The sequence below is a fragment of the Sarcophilus harrisii genome, chromosome 2 (assembly GCF_902635505.1).
Source record: "Sarcophilus harrisii chromosome 2, mSarHar1.11, whole genome shotgun sequence".
Classification (NCBI taxonomy): domain Eukaryota; kingdom Metazoa; phylum Chordata; class Mammalia; order Dasyuromorphia; family Dasyuridae; genus Sarcophilus; species Sarcophilus harrisii.
The window spans coordinates 555,063,254-555,080,263 of record NC_045427.1 but is presented as its reverse complement, the minus strand read 5'-3'; the positions used below and the strand labels follow the sequence as shown (position 1 = coordinate 555,080,263).

The 17,010-nt window shown below is 34.4% G+C and overlaps 1 protein-coding gene across 2 annotated transcripts; it reads right to left on the bottom strand.

Annotated features, from left to right (window-relative positions):
- Positions 1 to 1,808: 1,808 nt before the first annotated feature.
- Positions 1,809 to 16,797, bottom strand: C2H15orf40 (chromosome 2 C15orf40 homolog). 2 transcript variants are annotated; one of them, XR_001120503.3, is made up of 5 exons: positions 16,656 to 16,797; positions 13,100 to 13,226; positions 5,512 to 5,639; positions 2,849 to 3,120; positions 1,809 to 1,966 (listed from the first exon to the last, which is right to left on the bottom strand). XR_001120503.3 is itself a non-coding variant. In XM_003755454.4 (4 exons), exons 1-4 carry the CDS (start codon positions 16,746 to 16,748, stop codon positions 3,025 to 3,027), a joined length of 444 nt encoding a protein of 147 aa, XP_003755502.1. In that variant the 5' UTR covers positions 16,749 to 16,797; the 3' UTR covers positions 2,310 to 3,024. The 2 variants fall into 2 exon arrangements, 1 of the variants encoding a protein (XP_003755502.1); XM_003755454.4 differs by lacking the exon at positions 1,809 to 1,966 and having other exon boundaries at positions 2,310 to 3,120.
- Positions 16,798 to 17,010: the final 213 nt, after the last annotated feature.

The window sequence follows — 17,010 nt, the reverse complement described above, 5'->3', positions numbered from 1 at the left end:
TTCCCAATCCCTACATTTATGCCCACCTGCATTTTTTATTTCCTTCACAAGCTAATTGTACAATATTTCAGAGTCTGATTCTTTTTATACAGCAAAATAATGTTTTGGTCATGTATACTTATTGTGTATCTAATTTATATTTTAATGTATTTAACATTTACTGGTCATCCTGCCATCTAGGGGAGGGGGTGGGGGGGTAAGAGGTGAAAAATTGGAACAAGAGGTTTGGCAATTGTTAATGCTGTAAAGTTACCCATACATATATCCTGTAAATAAAAGGCTATTAAATAAAAAAAATAAATAAATAAAATAAAATTGGAATGATACAGAGAAGAAAAAAAAAAAAAAAAGAAATGACCAACAGGATGATTTCAGAACGGCCTGGAGAGACTTACACGAACTGATGCTGAGTGAAATGAGTAGGACCAGGAGATCATTATATACTTCAACAACAATACTATATGATGACCAGTTCTGATGGACCTGGCCATCCTCAGCAACGAGATCAACCAAATAATTTCCAATGGAGCAGTAATGAACTGAACCATCTACGCCCAGAGAAAGAACTCTGGGAGGTGACTAAAAACCATTACATTGAATTCCCAATCCCTACATTTATGCCCACCTGCATTTTTTATTTCCTTCACAAGCTAATTGTACAATATTTCAGAGTCTGATTCTTTTTATACAGCAAAATAATGTTTTGGTCATGTATACTTATTGTGTATCTAATTTATATTTTAATGTATTTAACATTTACTGGTCATCCTGCCATCTAGGGGAGGGGGTGGGGGGTAAGAGGTGAAAAATTGGAACAAGAGGTTTGGTAATTGTTAACACTGTAAAGTTACCCATGCATATAATCTGTAAATAAAAGGCTATTAAATAAAAAAATAAAAAAATAAATAAAAATAAAAACAAGCTTCCCTATGGCTATTTGTCCATTTAGGTAGAATTGGAGAAAGGGAAAATTCGTGTTCTCATAGAATTACTTGAACTTTCTGTATCTGTTTCCTTGTCTACAAATTATGATAATTCTTCTATGCCCAAAGGGTTATAAAATTGTGCTCATCCCCTCAGCAATACCATTACCAGATATAGAATCTGAAATAGATGAAAAAAAAAAAAAAAAAAAGGAAAAGGGCTTATATGTAACAAAAATAGTTATGTTCCCTTTGTGATGGAAAAGAACTGAAAATTGAGGGGATGCCTATTAATTGGGGAAGAGCTAAGTGAATTGTGGTATATAATTATAATCAAATACTATTGTGCTATAAGAAATGAAGAATGGTTTCAGAAAAACTTAGGAAGGTTTATAAGAACTGATTCAAAACGAAATGAGCAGAACCAGGAGAACACTGTACACAGTTAACAGCAATATTTTAATGATAATCAACTGCGAAAGACTTAGCTACTCTGATCAAATATAATGATCCATGATGATTTCAAAGGACTCATGATGAAAAGTGAACTAATGAACTCCAAGTGCAGATTTAAAGCATACTTTTCTTATTTGCATTTTCTTTTTTGCAACATGGCTAATACAGAAATGTTTTGCATGATTTGACATATAATAAATATGTTGCTTGCTTTCTCAATGGTGGGAGAGTGGTAAGAGGAAGGGTGAGAATTTGGAAATCAAAATTTAAAAAAAAAAATGAATGTTTAAAAAGTCATAATTTAAATTAAATAAATGGTGATGGTTGTCTTGAGGGGTTATTGTGAAAAATCTGTATTAATCATGTTACATATGACATATGTAAAAGGATTTGAAAACTGTGAAATACTACATACTGTTAAATCTAAGGTATTAGTAATCAAATACTTTTAAATTGAGAAGAGGTTCATAGTCTTATGGAATATCAGAGGTAAGTGGGACCCTGGAGAGATCACCAATTTTTATAGAGCAGGAAGCTGCTGGTTCCAAAAAGCCCCAAAGGAACTGCAGGATTGACTGGTTCTTAACCTGAAAAGAAGCAAGACATTGTATAAAGAAAAGCAATATCTTAGTGATTTTAGAATTTAGTTTCAAGACTAGCTTTTATTCTAAAATTAAAATGCAATGTAATTCATTTTAGCTGTTATGAAGTCTTGCCATTTCAGATTCCCTAAAGCAATCTTTTGTTTATTAAATTTAGAGAAACAGTGGTGTGGTGTTGTTATTGGTTAGACATTTTCAGTCATTTAGACTTACGCAAACAACTGAGTAAAAAGAAAAAAGAGGGGAAAAACTTGATTTATATAATTTGATTCAAGAAAACATTTCTTCTAAAAGGGTATAAAGAAAAAAAACCAAAACAAGAGAGAGGTCTTTAAAATATATTTTAAGTGTTATTATCCAATTGCAATTCAACAATTTCACATTTTCTTTACAGAAATAAGTCAAGAATTTGTAAATTCTTCTATAATTTTAGGGCCCTAGAGACTTTCCTGAAGCTCAGAGAACTGACTGTCCTTTAAGTCTAAAGCTCTATTCACTCTGCCAAGCTGCTTCTCTACATTTCTGTCTCTTAATACTTGTAAATAAGAGGTAAAGCAATAGTATGGCATATATTGGACACTGTTACTGGAGTGAAGAGAAGGAAGCTATAGGCTCAGTGATATTGATTATCTGTGTGACTTTGAGCAAGCTCTCAGCCTCTCTGAAACAGTTTGGTCATTTGTAAAATAAGATGGGTAAAATAATTAATCTCTAAAGTCCCTTTTAAGTAACAGTTATAAAATATGCTTTAAGAGAGGCATGTAGTATTAACAAACCAGTTCTAAATTTTAAGAATTGGACCATAATGACTTGGTTTGAGTATTTCTAGTAGTAACTCAAGTTTTGCTGTTGCATACTTTGCCTTACCATTTGTGTGGTATTTTGACTTTTTCAACATTCCATGAAGAATATTTTCACCGACCATTTTTCTTCAAAGCACTGTAATCCAAGCATTGTCTAGGATCTTCTCCTTACAAATTTTTAAGGTTTAAAAGAAAGCTCAACTAAATATAAAGTTCATTTCTGGGTTTTGCTTCTTTGTTTTAGGGGACTTCTGCTTGCCTTTTCAATTTTTCCAAAATCTCTTCTGGAGTTATGGATGCCAAAATCTTTACCACTTTTTCACGAGATTTACCACCCTAGTTCAATATAAAATAAAGAATATCAGATATAACATTCAAATAAAAGACTAGTGAACATAGGTGAACAACAATTTTCTCACAAATCTGTTTACATTCAATAATTTAATTCAATGAACATTAATTAAGCCCATGGGAACAAAGCATTAGTATAAATCCTAGTTCCTGGGAAGATATAATTTAAGTAAGACATAAATCCTTTCTTTACAAGGAACTTATAAACTAATAGGAAAATATGACATATACATATATAACTACAATCTAAAATGATTTATGATAAATGTTAGAAAGACACATGTACTATATGAGATCTGAGATGGAAGGGCAAGAGAAAGAGAGAAAGTCACTGCCAACTGAAGAGATCAGAAAAGCATTCCTAGAGAAAATGATATTGAAGTTAGGTTTTTAAAAGAGAGGAATACCACATATGGAGAGGAAGACACTAAAAACCCAGGGAACTTGGTGAGAAAAATCATGGAAGCAGACAAGAGACGGTGAGCAGTCTAGTTCGGCTACAGCATAGTATATTTGGAAAACAAAAATACAAGATAAGACATACCAGGATGGGAGTCTGAATTTCATAATGGGACTCCACTGAAGGGTTTTGAACAGAAGAGTGATAAGACCAGATCTATGCAAAAGCAAGACAAATCTAGCAGCCATCTAAAGGACAGAATAGAGACTAAAGGAATGGGTCTGGTAAGGAGTCTGTACTTGGACTGTGCCAGGGGAAACAGATTAATATAAAAGATTACAGACGTAAAATTTATTTTTAAAATTACAAATTAACGTGTTTTGTTTTGTTTTTGTTTTTATATCACTGTCTCAATATCTCCTTCCCCCTTTCCTATTCCTTATTGAAAAGAATAAAAATACAGAATAAAAAAACTGGTTCTGCAACTTGTGTAATTTTGGCAAGTAATTTAAGCTTTCTAGGCCTCGGTTTCATTTCTAAAATGATGATTAGATTTTTTTTTTTTGGTCTGAATTTACGACTTCATTATTTTAGGGAATTCTCATTAAGAAAACCCCCCTTAGGATCTGAGTTCAAATCTGGTCTTAGACACTTGACAGTCCTAGCTGTGTGACTCTGGGCAAGTCACTTAACCCCAATTGCCTCAACAAAAATAAATAAATATTAAAAAACTTTTAAAAAAATCAGAGGTGTTATTAACATGAATTCTAAGTGTCTGAGAAAGATGGTACTCTTAGGGGATGAGCTATTTTTCTTCTCATTTTACATGTGAGGGAACTGAGGTTCCCTCAGATTTGCTCAAGGTCACACAATGAGACATATCAAAAGCAGGATCTAAATCCAGGTCTTCTCATTTCAAGCACTTTAAATATTCTGGTATTTTACTGGGAGGAAAAGATTTAACCTGAGCTTTAAAGACTACTGAATTTAGAGGTGAAAAGGAAGACAAAAAGTAAACTCCAGTAAGAAGAACCAGCTTGAAGAAGGGCATAAGATTAGCAATAAATGCTGGCTATGAGTGAGGCAAGCAAGAAGAAAGATTTTCCTTAAGTGCAAACTCTAATACAATCACAGAAATATTTATACATAGATCATTCTTCTATGCTTAGAAATGAAAGATAACATTGGATAAGTTAGGTTAAGTAAGGTCAAAACTTGATCTTGAACCTTATAACTGAGTTTGGATCAAATTCTCTAACTGTAATATGGAATACCTTGTAAAAATAGGTGCCCAATATATATTTACTGACTAAATTCTGTCCTTCACTAATCGCTTATTCTATTCATGTGATTTCTCTTTAAGGAAAATTTTAAGCTCACCATTGTAGGATTATACTACTACTATTACTACTTATAATTATTACTTCACTTGATCTTTACAACAACCTTGGAAGATAGGTATTATTATTATCCCCACTTTATAGATGACAAAACTGAAGTAAACAGATTTTAAACAACTTGCCCAGGTTCACACAGTTAGAAAGTGTCTGAGGTCAAATTTGAACTCAAGTTTTTCCTGACTTCACACCCAGTGCTCTATCTACTGTGTTACCAGAAACCTCACTGCTTTTGTAATTAAAAGAACTTAGCACTGTGTGAGGCACATATTTCATGAGCACTAAAAATGTGTTGATTCTCAATATTTTTAATTAAGGAGTTGAGATGATAAAAACAATATTTAAAAAAAATTAAAGTCTGGCAGCAACGTTCAGAAATGGATTAGAGGGGAGAAAAACTCTGCAGACAAGAAAAATACCTAGGATGTACTAGTGCTAACAGGGTCCTAAATGAGAAAGTTGGATGGAATGAAGAAGAGTCAAATCCAAATATTATTTTGAAAAAAAAAAAAAATTACAGAAACCAATGATTGATGATGTATAACAGGAATATTAAAACATAATAAATAAATGATATACCTTATCTAAGATAACATCACTCTTCCTAAGTTCCAGGACCTTGGAAAGATACCGACATAGTTCTGCATTAGCTTCTCCTTCTGATGGAGGTGCAGCAATAGCTACACTTACATTTTCTGTTGTCACATCTGTAACAAAAATGGTTTGAAATTTTGACCTGAAGGTGTTCATTTTTAAACATGTTAGTTAAGTCAGATATAATTAAGGAAACAACATAAAATATAAATCTGAGGATTTTTTTTTTTAAACCGTATCTGATTTCATTGGTATAGGAGGGCTTCTTAAACTTTTGCTACTTGCAACCTCTTTTCATGTGAGAAATTTCTACATGATCCTATTTTAGAATACGAGGAGACTTCAATGGCTACATGATACAGCCCATAGTTGAAAAAAACTTCCCCTTCCACATATATAATGAGTAGCCACCTAATTTGACTTAGACGTCTACAACATGGGGAATTTACCTCTGTTAAAAGCCCATTCCACTTAGAAACAATTTCTCTACAATTTCTACCTATTGTTTCTAGTTCTACTTCTGAAGCTAATCAAAATATAACTAATCTCTCTTAAACCAAGTCAAATTTCACTAGCCCAGTTGTCTTTTTCTGAAGATTCTCTAGCTTTTAAATGCCCTTCCTAACACATGGCTCCCAGAACTGAAACAATATGTGGTCTATATTCCTAGATGTCATAACCTTTTGAATGTCGATTTTATTAAATTTCTTAGTTGCTATAGCAAATTGCTAATCCATCTTGAATTTGAGTTCTGCTATAGATTTTTTTTCAGCTTGTTACTTAATTATGATTCCTCCACTTTGCATCAGGTTTAAAAAAATCAAATTTAGAGATGTAAGATTTATATATTTTTTCCTATTAAAAATGGTCATATTTCAGTTCTGGCCTTTATCACTTGTTGCTGGACAACTAAAGTAAGAGCTGGTATATCTAGCACTTTAAGGTTTACAAAGTTCTTTATAAATATTACCTTATATAAGCTTCACAACACTCTCGAATGGTGAAGTTCCATATTATGGAGGCAAAAATAAGGGGGAAAAAAAAATCAGATACTGGGCTCCCTGAGAAATGAGGATAGTTCAATAAGTTAACAGACACCAATCTGACATAAATGATAAATACTGAACTTGAAAGGAGACACTGTTGAGTGATGTTGACAAAAGGGAGTCTGGAAATGGCAGTGGGGAGCAAATTCAGAGCATATTTTGACTTCCCATTCAGGACCAATGTGATGTGATCAGTCAAGGGGCAGTACATGACTTTCTGTAACCACCTCTGACCTTCTCTCAAACCAACAACAGATTAAGCTTCTAAACTGGTCTTGGAGCCAAAGAATCTACAAATATTTGGAGTATAACACCTTACCAAAAGAGATATGAAAAAACACCAATACAAAGAAAAATAAAATTTGTGAAATGGAAAAAGGCAATGAACCAAAAAATTGGCTAATTATAAAAGGAGCTAAAAAAGATAACTGAAGAAAATAATAGACTAAAAATTAGAATTGAAGAAATGGAAGTAAATGACTCAATAAGATTTCAAGAATCAGTCAAACAAAAAAAAAAAAAAAAAGAAAGAAAAAAGAAAAAAATATGAAACATCTCCTAGGGAAAACAACTGACTTGGAAAATAGATCTAGGAGAGACAATCTAAGGATTTTGGGGCTTCCTGAAAGCCATGATGAAAAAAAGAACCTAGACATTATCTTATAGGAAATCATAAAGTAAAACTGCCCTGATATTTTAGAATCAGAAGGTAAAATAGCCGCCGAAAGAATTCACTGATCATCTCCTAAAAGAGACCCCAAAATTAAATTTCCAAAGAATAGTGTGGCTAAATTTCAGAACTATCCAACGGAAGAAAAGCCGTTGCAAGCAGCCAGAAAGAAACAATTTAAATACTAAAGAGCCACAATTAGGATTACCCAAGACCTAGCAGCTTCTACCTTAAAGGATCGAAGGGCTTGGAATCAGATATTCCCAAGGGCAAAAGAAATTGGATCTCAGCTAAGAATAAGCTATCCAGATAAAATGAGTATTATCTTTCAGGGAAGAAGATGGATATCCAATGATATAAGTGAATTTCACCTATTTCTAATGAAAAGACCAGAACTGAACAAAAATTTTGATCTCCAAATACTGAACTCAAGAGATGCATAAAAAGGTAAAATGGAAAGAACTCTTGAGAACTATATTTCTGTTATGGGTATACTTAGAGAATGCATGTATAATTTGATTTTATTATGATAATATGAAAGAAACTAGAGGTAGAAAGGGACTGGAAATGTTTTGAGAGTTTGAGGATGGGGGGATATTAATCAGTCTGGCTATTTATTAGAATAATTCAATTTCTTCTTACTTGGATCAGATTTCTCTCTGTGGCCATAATAGCCATACTGTTTTATTCAAAGTGTATCTACAAAGGATTTTGAGTTGCAGGTTTGGAACTATGATGTTTTTTATTTTTTTTATTACTGTTGTAAGGATCAGTGGGGTATTTGAATGACTGAGAAATATACTGATTCTTCCATTTAAGGAAAGAAACTAGAGGTGGAAAGTACTGGAAAAAGAGGAAAAAGGAGGCAAAATAAGGGAAATTATATCTCATGAAGAGACAAAGAAAACCAATTATAATTGAGGGAAAGAAGGGAGGGAAATGAGCTTTGTGTGAATCTTACTCACATCAGATTTGGCTCAAACAGAGAATATCGGACATATTCGGTTTCACAGAGAAACTTGTCTCACCTTATAGGGAAGTGGGAGGGAAAGGGAGAAAAGAAAGGAAAAAACTAAAAGAACAGGCAATAGAAGTATCAGGGAAAAGTTGTAAAAAATGGGGAGAGGCTCTAAAGGGGGAAGACAATTTGAGGGCGGTAGTCATCAAAAGCAAAATACCGGGGAGGAGAAAGGGGGAAAGGAAAGAGAAAAGCGTAACGGGGTAAATAAGATGACAGGAAATACAGAATTAGTCATTTTAACTGAATATGAATGGGATGAACTCTCCCATAAAATGTAAGTGGGTAGCAGAAAGGATTAAAAGCCAGAATCCTACAATATGTTGTTTATAGAAAACACATTTAAAACATAGTGATACATACAGAGTGAAGATAAAGGGCTGGAGCAGAATCTATTATGCTTCAGATGAAGTAAAAAAAAGCATGGGTAGCAATCCTGATCTAAGATCAAGTAAAAGTAAAGATAAATCTAATTAAAAGAGATAAGGAAGGAAAACATATTTTACTAAAGGGTGCCACAGAAAATGAAGCAATATCAATACTCAATCAATAGAAATGCTAGCTTTGGCAATAGGAGAAAAAAAAGAGATTAAAAGAATTAGAATAGATCAAGAGGAAACCATATATACACCAAGTATAGCATCCAAATTCTTAGAAGAGAAGTTGAAAGATGCAAGAAGAAATAGACAGTAAAACTATACCTTGTTCTCTCAGAACTAGATAAATCAAACCACAAAATAAAAAGGAAGTTAAAGAGGTAAACAGAATGTTAGAAAAATTAGGTATGATAGATCTTTGGAGAAAATTGAATGTAGATAGGAGTTTACTTTCTTCTCAGTGGTTCATGGAACTTAAAAATTGAGTATGTGTTAGGGCATAAAAACCTCCAAATCAAATACAGAAAGGTAGAAATAGTAAAAGTATTTTTTTCAGATCACCATACAATAAAAGTCACATGTAATATAAGGGCAGGAGAAAATAGACCAAAAGGTAATTGGAAATTAGATAATCTAATCCTAAAGAATGGATAAAACAGCAAATCATAGAAACAATCAATAATTTCATCCAAGAGAATGACAATAATGAGACAACATACCAAAATTTGTGGGATGCAGCCAAAGTAGTTATAAGGGGAAATTTTATATCTCTAGATGCTTACTTGCATAAAATAAAGAAAAAGAAGATATATGAATTGGGTTTACAACTAAAAAGGCTAGAAAAAGAACAAATTAAAAACTCCCAATTAAATACCAAATTTAAAATTCTGAAAATAAAAGAGGAAATTAATAAAATTGAAAATAAGAAAATTATTGAATTAATAAATAAAACTAAGAATTGGTTTTATTAAAAAAAAAAAAGATAAACCTTTAGTTAATTTGATTAGAAAAAGGAAAGAAAAAAATCAAATTGTTAGTCTCAAAAATGCAAAGGGAGAACTTTCCACCAATGAAGAAGAATTAGAGTAATAATTAGGAGTTATTTTGCCCATCTTTATGCCAACAAATTTGATAATCTAAATGAAATGGAAGAATACCTACAAAAATATAGATTGCCCAGGTTAACAGAAAAGGAAATAAATTATTTAGTCTCATTTTAGAAAAAGAAATAGAACAAGTTATTAATCAACTCTCTAAAAAAAAATCTCCAGGGTCAGATGGATTTACATGTGAATTCTACCAAACATTCAAAGAATAATTAATTCTAATACTATATAAACTATTTTTTAAAATAGGGAAAGAAGGCATCCTATCAAATTCTATTTATGTCACAGATATGGTGCTGTTAGCTAAACCAGGTAGGGTGAAAACAGAGAAAGAAAATTACAGACCAATTTCCCTAATGAATATTGATGCAAAAATCTTAAATAAAATATTAGCAATGAGATTACAGAAAGTCATTCCCAGGATAATACACTATGACCACGTAAGGATGCAGGGTTGGTTCAATATTAGAAAAACTATCAGCATAATCAACTATATCAATAACCAAACTAACAAAAGTCATATGATTATCTCAATAGATGCAGAAAAAGTATTTGATAAAATCCAACATCCATTCCTATTAAGAACAATAGAGAGTATAGGAATAAATAGAGTTTTCCTTAAAATGATCAGTAGCATCTATTTAAAACCATCAGCAAGTATCATATGTAATGAGGACAAACTAGAACCATTCCCAATAAGATCAGGAGTGAAACAGGGCTGCCCACTATCACCATTACTATTCAATATTGTATTAGAAATGTTAGTTTTGGCAAAAGGAGAAAAAGAGATTGAAGGAATTAGAGTAGGTCATGAGGAAACCAAATTATCACTCTTTGCAGATGATATGATGGTATACTTAGAGAACCATAGAGAATCAACTAAAAATCTACTAGAAATAATTCACAACTTTAGCAAAGTTGCAGGACACAAAATAAATTCATATAAATCATTAGTATTTTTATACATCACTAACAAAATCCAACAGCAAGAGATATAAAGAGAAATTCCATTTAAAATACCTGTCTAAAGTATAAAATATCTGGAAATCTATTTGCCAAAGGAAAGTCAGGAACTATACAAGCAAAACTACAAAATACTTTCCACACAAATAAAGTCAGATATAAACAACTGGAAAAATATCAAGTGCTCTTGGATAGGTCACGTGAATATAATAAAGATGACAATATTACCTAAACCAATCTATTTATTTGGTACTATGCCAATCAAACTTCCAACAAATTATTTTAGTGACCTAGAAAAAATAACAAAATTCATCTGGAAGAACAAAAGGTCAAGAATTTCAAGAGAATTAATGGAAAAAAAAAAAAAAAAGCAAATGAACGTGGCCTAGCTGTATCACATCTAAAACTGTATTATAAAGCAGTGGTCATCAAAACCATGTGGTACTGGCTAAGAAAGAGACTACTCGATCAGTGGAAAAGGTTAAATCCATAGGACAAAATAGTCAAAGACTATAATAATCTGGTGTTTGACAAACCCAAAGACCCAAGCTTTTGGGATAAGAATTCACTATTTGACAAAAATTGCTGGGAAAACTGGAAACTAGTATGTCAGAAACTAGGCATTGACCCACACCTAACACCATACACCAATGTCGAAATGGGTTCAAGATCTAGATATAAAGAATGCAATTACAAACAAATTAGAAGAACATGGGATAGTTTACCTGTCAGATCTGTGGAAGAAGGAATTTGTCACTAAATAAGAACTAGAAATAAGTTTTGATCACAAAATAGATAATTTTGATTATATTAAGTTAACAAGTTTTTGTAGAAACAAACCTAATGTAAACAAAATTAGAAGGGAAGAAATAAGCTGGGAAAACATCTTTACATTCAAAGGATCTGATAAAGGCCTCATTTCTAAAATATATAGAGAATTGACTCAAATTTGTAAGAATTTAAGCCATTCTCCAACTGATATATGGTTAAAGGATATGAACGGACACTTTTCCGATGAAGAAATTGAAACTATTTCTAGTCATATTAAAAGGTGCTCCAAAATCACTATTAATCAGAGAAATGAAAATTAAGATCACTCTGAGATACCACTAGATACCTCTTAGGCTGGCTAGGAGGCAGGAAAAGATAGTGACGAATGTTGGAGGGGATGTGGGAAAACTAGAATACTGATACATTGTTGGTGGAACTATGAACAAATCCAACCATTCTGGAGAGCAATTTGGAACTATGCTCAAAAAATTAACAAATTGCATACCCTTTGATGCAGCAGTGTTTCTACTGGGCCTATATCCCAAAGAGATCTTAAAGGGGGGAAAGGGACCCAATGTGCAAAAATGTTTGTGGCAGATCTCTTTGTAGTGGCAAGAAACTGGAAACTGAGTGGATGCCCATCAACTGGAGAATGGCTGAATAAATTATGGTATATGAATGTTATGGAATATTATTGTTCTGTAAGAAACAACCAACAGGCTGATGTCAGAAAGGCCTGGAGTAACTTAGATGAACTGATGCTAAGTGAAATGAGCATAACTAGGAGATCATTATACACGCAACAACAAAACTATATACAATGATCAATTCTGATGGATGTGGCTCTCTTCAATAATGAGGTGATTCAAACCAATTCCAATTGTTCAGTGATAAAGAGAGCCATAAAGACTCAGAGAAAGGACTGTAGGAACTGAGAACAGATTACAACATCATATCTTCACTTTTTCTGTTGATGTTTGCTTGCATTTTGTTTTCTTTCTCAGAGTTTTTTCTCCTTCTTTACCCAATTTTTCTTATGTAGCAAGATAACTATAAATATATACATATAGATATTGGATTTAACATATATTTTAACATATTTAACATACATTAGACTACCTGTAATCTAGGGGAGAGACTGGGAGGAGGAAGGAGGCAAAATTTTGGAACCAAAAGTTTTTCAAGGGTCAATGCTGAAAAATTAACCCATGCATATGTTTTGTAAATAAAAAGCTTTAATAAAATTCTTTGAAGAAAGAAAGCTAGTGGGGATATCCAGAAGGATAGAAGATGCAAAAAACAAAAGACATCAATAAAAACTTATTTTTTTAAATGCAGCATATTAATTTTCAAAAGAATGATAATATATATATTAGGTTGGCAGCTTGTTTTAGATTTTAGAATTAAGATATGGAGAAAATATTTATTAGCTTTCAAATCCTAAAATCCGAAAAACTTTTACATTTCATGATCAATCCTCTGCAGGAGAAGTAATAAATAAACATACTGGCAGAACAAGTTCATAATTGCATAAGTTAAGGCAAATAATATATATATAGAACTACAAACCCATCACTCATTCAGTAAGTATATGTGATTTCAACTATTTGGTTCAGATATACCTGTTATGGCATTTTGTTTGGAGCCAGGTTTGGCATGAATGGCTATTGTGATAGAACCATTTTGATCAACTGCCACAGGTCCAGTGGGAGGAAGTGGTTTCACTGGCTCCTTAGTCTGGCCTTTTCCCTAAAAGAACAATAACAACATCACCTTTAGTGCTTTATGGTTAAAAAAGCTTTCACATACATAACTTTATCTGATCCTTGGACAATTATCCTCTTCCAATTTATACAGAAGACATCTTTTTTATACATAATTATTTGTATGTGATCTCTCCAGTTAGACTCCTAAGTAGCAAAGTAAGTTCTTTGACAGCAAAAACTACTTTGGCTTTCTGTGTATCCCAAGTATGTCTGGCATAATAAATATTCACTGATTTGACTTCCCAAGAGCAAAAGTACTTTTATGACATTTATGCTACATTGGGATACTTTACTCTCCCAATATATTCAGCATATTAGGCAATGTAGCAAACTAAAAAGAACACTGGATTTGGAGTCACAGAACTTAGCTTGACTACTCTGCTGGTTACTATCTGTCTGATCACACCCTTCTCAGGCCCAAGGTTTTTCATTCAGTCTCTTTATTACACATAAGACAACTTACAAAAGTACTTTCCAATTCTACATCTATGACTTTACTGCCTCATAGACTCTCCCCACTTCATTACCTTTGTTCAGTTTCTTCCTCTTCAATCCCAACCCAGTAAATTCCACCCATCCTTTAAGGCGCAGCTTAAATGACATCCCTGCCTTCCCTCTTACCCTCCACTCATCAGACAAAGCTGGAATAATCTCTCCTTTCTCTAAATGTTCCCCACCAACTTCTATAAATTTCCTATGAAATTTTAAACAGAATAGTCAGTCTTGTTTTATAGTTTATTTGTACATCTGTTTTATTTTCCCTATTATACACTAAGCTATGCAAAAATAAGGAACATGTAGTTCTGATCTCCCAAAAGCCCCCTTGGCATTCATTTAATGTTTATAAATGCCATTAATTTAACAAACATTAAGTGCCTACTATATTGAAAGTACTATTAGATATTATTAGATAAAAAAGTTTGCTCTCATGGGATTTACAACTCAACAGGATACATATAGTGAAAAATAAAGAATAGGTCCAATGCATTATGAGAAATAAGAGGGAGCACGGTGATCAATTTGACCTGGTACAGCTTCTTAAGAACAAGCACTTAATTTAGGCTCTGAAGGAAGACTACCACAAAGATGTAAAATGATTTCCATACATCAAGGCAGCAAAGATTAGAACAAGATTGGAAAACAATGTCCAATTTGGTTAATGGTTTAGTTAAGTTAAAACTTCAAATCTGGGAAGAGGAGTAAAAGTTGGGGGTTGTTCTAGGTAACCATGAGTAAGAGTTCTCTTGCATGAGGTTTTTTTTTTTTTTTTTTTACTTTTAAGTTAGAAAAAAGCAATATTTGAGTTACCCACTTTTCACATAGTGAAAAGTGCTTTTTTGAGTAAAGTACTTCATCAATATGAGTAGAATACTACTATAATTAAGAAAAGAAAGGTAAAACAGGACTTCAATAAATTGTAGAAGAGAGGGGAGCTAGACTGTAAGATGTCCTGAATGGTAGAATAAATATTGTGTATTCATTCTATGGACAATGGGGAAACGTTCAAGGTTTCTGAACAGGAGAATGATATGCTCAAACCTGTGCTTTATAGTTTCCTGTGACAGCTGTGTGAAGGGCAAATAGGGAAAAAAAAACATTTAGATCATCCCATAATGCAGGCAAGAGGTATTAAGGTGTTGGGGTAAATGGAAAGGATCAATATTAGAAGTATTTTTAAGGTGCTCCAAATCATTATTGATCAGAGAAATGCAAATTAAGATATCTCTAAGATACCACTACACACCTGTCAGACTGGCTAAAATGACAGGAAAAGATAATGATGAATATTGGAGAGGATGTGGGAAAATTGGGGAACATTAGTTCCACATTGTTGGTGGAATTGGGAACAAATTCAACCATTCTGGAGAGCAATTTGGAACTATGCCCAAAGAGGTATCAATCTGTGCATACCCTTTGATCCAATAGTGTCCCAAACAGAGCTTAAAGAAGGGAAAGAGACCCACATGTATAAAAATTTTCTTTTTTGTAGTGGCTAGGAACTGGAAACTGAGTGGATGCCCATCAGTTGGAGAATGGCTGAATAAGTTGTGGTATATGAATATTATGGAATATTATTGTTCTGTAAGAAACAGCCAGTAGGATGATTTCAGAAAGGCCTGGAGAGACTTACATGAACTGATCTGAGTGAAATGAGCAGAACCAAGAGATCATTGTACATGGCAACAAGATTATATAATGATCAATTCTGATGGATGTGACTCCCTTCAATAATGAGATGATTCAAACCAGTTCCAACTGTTCAGTAAAGAAGAGAATCAGCTGTACTCAGAAAACTATGGGAAATCAGTGTGGACCACAATATAGCATTTCTACTCTTTCTGTTATTGTTTGCTTGCATTTTTGTTTTCCTTCTCAGGTTATTTTTTTTCTTTCTAGATCTGATTTTTCTTGTGCAGCAAGATAACTGTATCATATGTATACATATATTGGATTTAACATGTATTTTAACATATTTAACATGTATGGACTACTTGCCATCTAGGGGAGGGAGTGAGGGGAGAGGAGGGGAAAAATTGGAAGAAGTTTTGCAAGGGTCAATGTTGAAAAATTACCCATGCATATGTTTTGTAAACAAAAAGCCATAATAATAAAATTTTGAAAATTATAAGTATTTTTGAAGTAGGATCAATAGCACTTGACAACTAGGTGAATGTAACAGGGTGAAGAAAAGAAAAAAAGTAAAAAATAAATTTTGAGCATGAATAACTAGAAGGTAGGCACCCTCAAGAGGAAATGCAGGGATTCTGGGTGAAGCTATTTGTTTCCACAGTTTTGATATTAGCTGTTGGCATTTGATCTAACGCTCCCATTTTGAAGATAAGAAAACTGAGACCCAGGAGATCCGACAGGCGCCCAAAGCCCCCTCAGGTGGGGAGTCTATTGTACACGCTGAAGGCACTACAACCCTGTGTCAATGGTTTGCTGGGAAGAAAGCAGGCCATCCCGAGTGTGAGCCAATGGGCCAGAGGCGGGTCCGAACGGCCTCCAGAAGCCAGGGGAGGGCAGGGATGGCCAGGGCAGGTATTGGGGAGATGGGAGCCGCGCCCCTGGAAGCCTGAGCTCTAGCTGCCCGGGCACCTGGGCTCTTCCACCTCTCGGAGGCTTAGTTTGGAACTAAATGAAAAATGACATTGACGACCAGCAAAGTGACCACGGGCCTGTCCCATACAGAGCAGACGCAGCCTCAACAAAGCTCCTCGGTCAGCGCAATAGCCGGCGCACCCCGAGGAGTCGGGGCTCCGTGCTCCAGGTCAGCTTCTGTTTCACAGAAGGGCCCCCAGTGTCCCCGTCTGTAAAATGAAAGGGCCGAGTTCGTAGAAACTTCCTCAAATCCGACTCCCCCCTCCCCCCACCAAGGAAACACGTCACGGCCCCTGCCGGCACCACTAACCTTCTTGGGCATCCCCGGGCCAGAAATGAGCCTGGCCGCCGCTGCCTCGGCGCCGACCCTGGCTCCGACAGCCCAACGGCACAGGCAGAGCATGGACGGCGGGGCGGCCGTCGCGCCTGCGCTGACGTATAAAAGGGGAGGGCGGACCCAAAACACGTAGCTTCCGAGAGGCGGGCCGGGTTGTCGCCGCTGTTCGTTAGGCACCTGCCCTGGGCCGCTGGGCCTCGGCCCGCCCTCCTATAAGTACACTGTAATAAATAACTAGAGCCTTTTCCTCTTCTACAGAAGCCAGGCTAACGGGCCAAACGGTTCAGAACCGGCGTGAGTCCATCTCCGGAGTGACTGGACCACGTGG

Excerpts from the sequence above, each read along its gene's own strand:
- C2H15orf40 (XM_003755454.4), bottom strand. The coding sequence starts at position 16,748 with ATGCTCTGCCTGTGCCGTTGGGCTGTCGGAGCCAGGGTCGGCGCCGAG. Across the intron at positions 13,227-16,655 it reads GCCCGGGGATGCCCAAGAAG|GGAAAAGGCCAGACTAAGGA; the intron begins GTTAGTGGTGCC and ends TTGTTCTTTTAG. Across the intron at positions 5,640-13,099 it reads CAAACAAAATGCCATAACAG|ATGTGACAACAGAAAATGTA; the intron begins GTATATCTGAAC and ends TTTTTGTTACAG.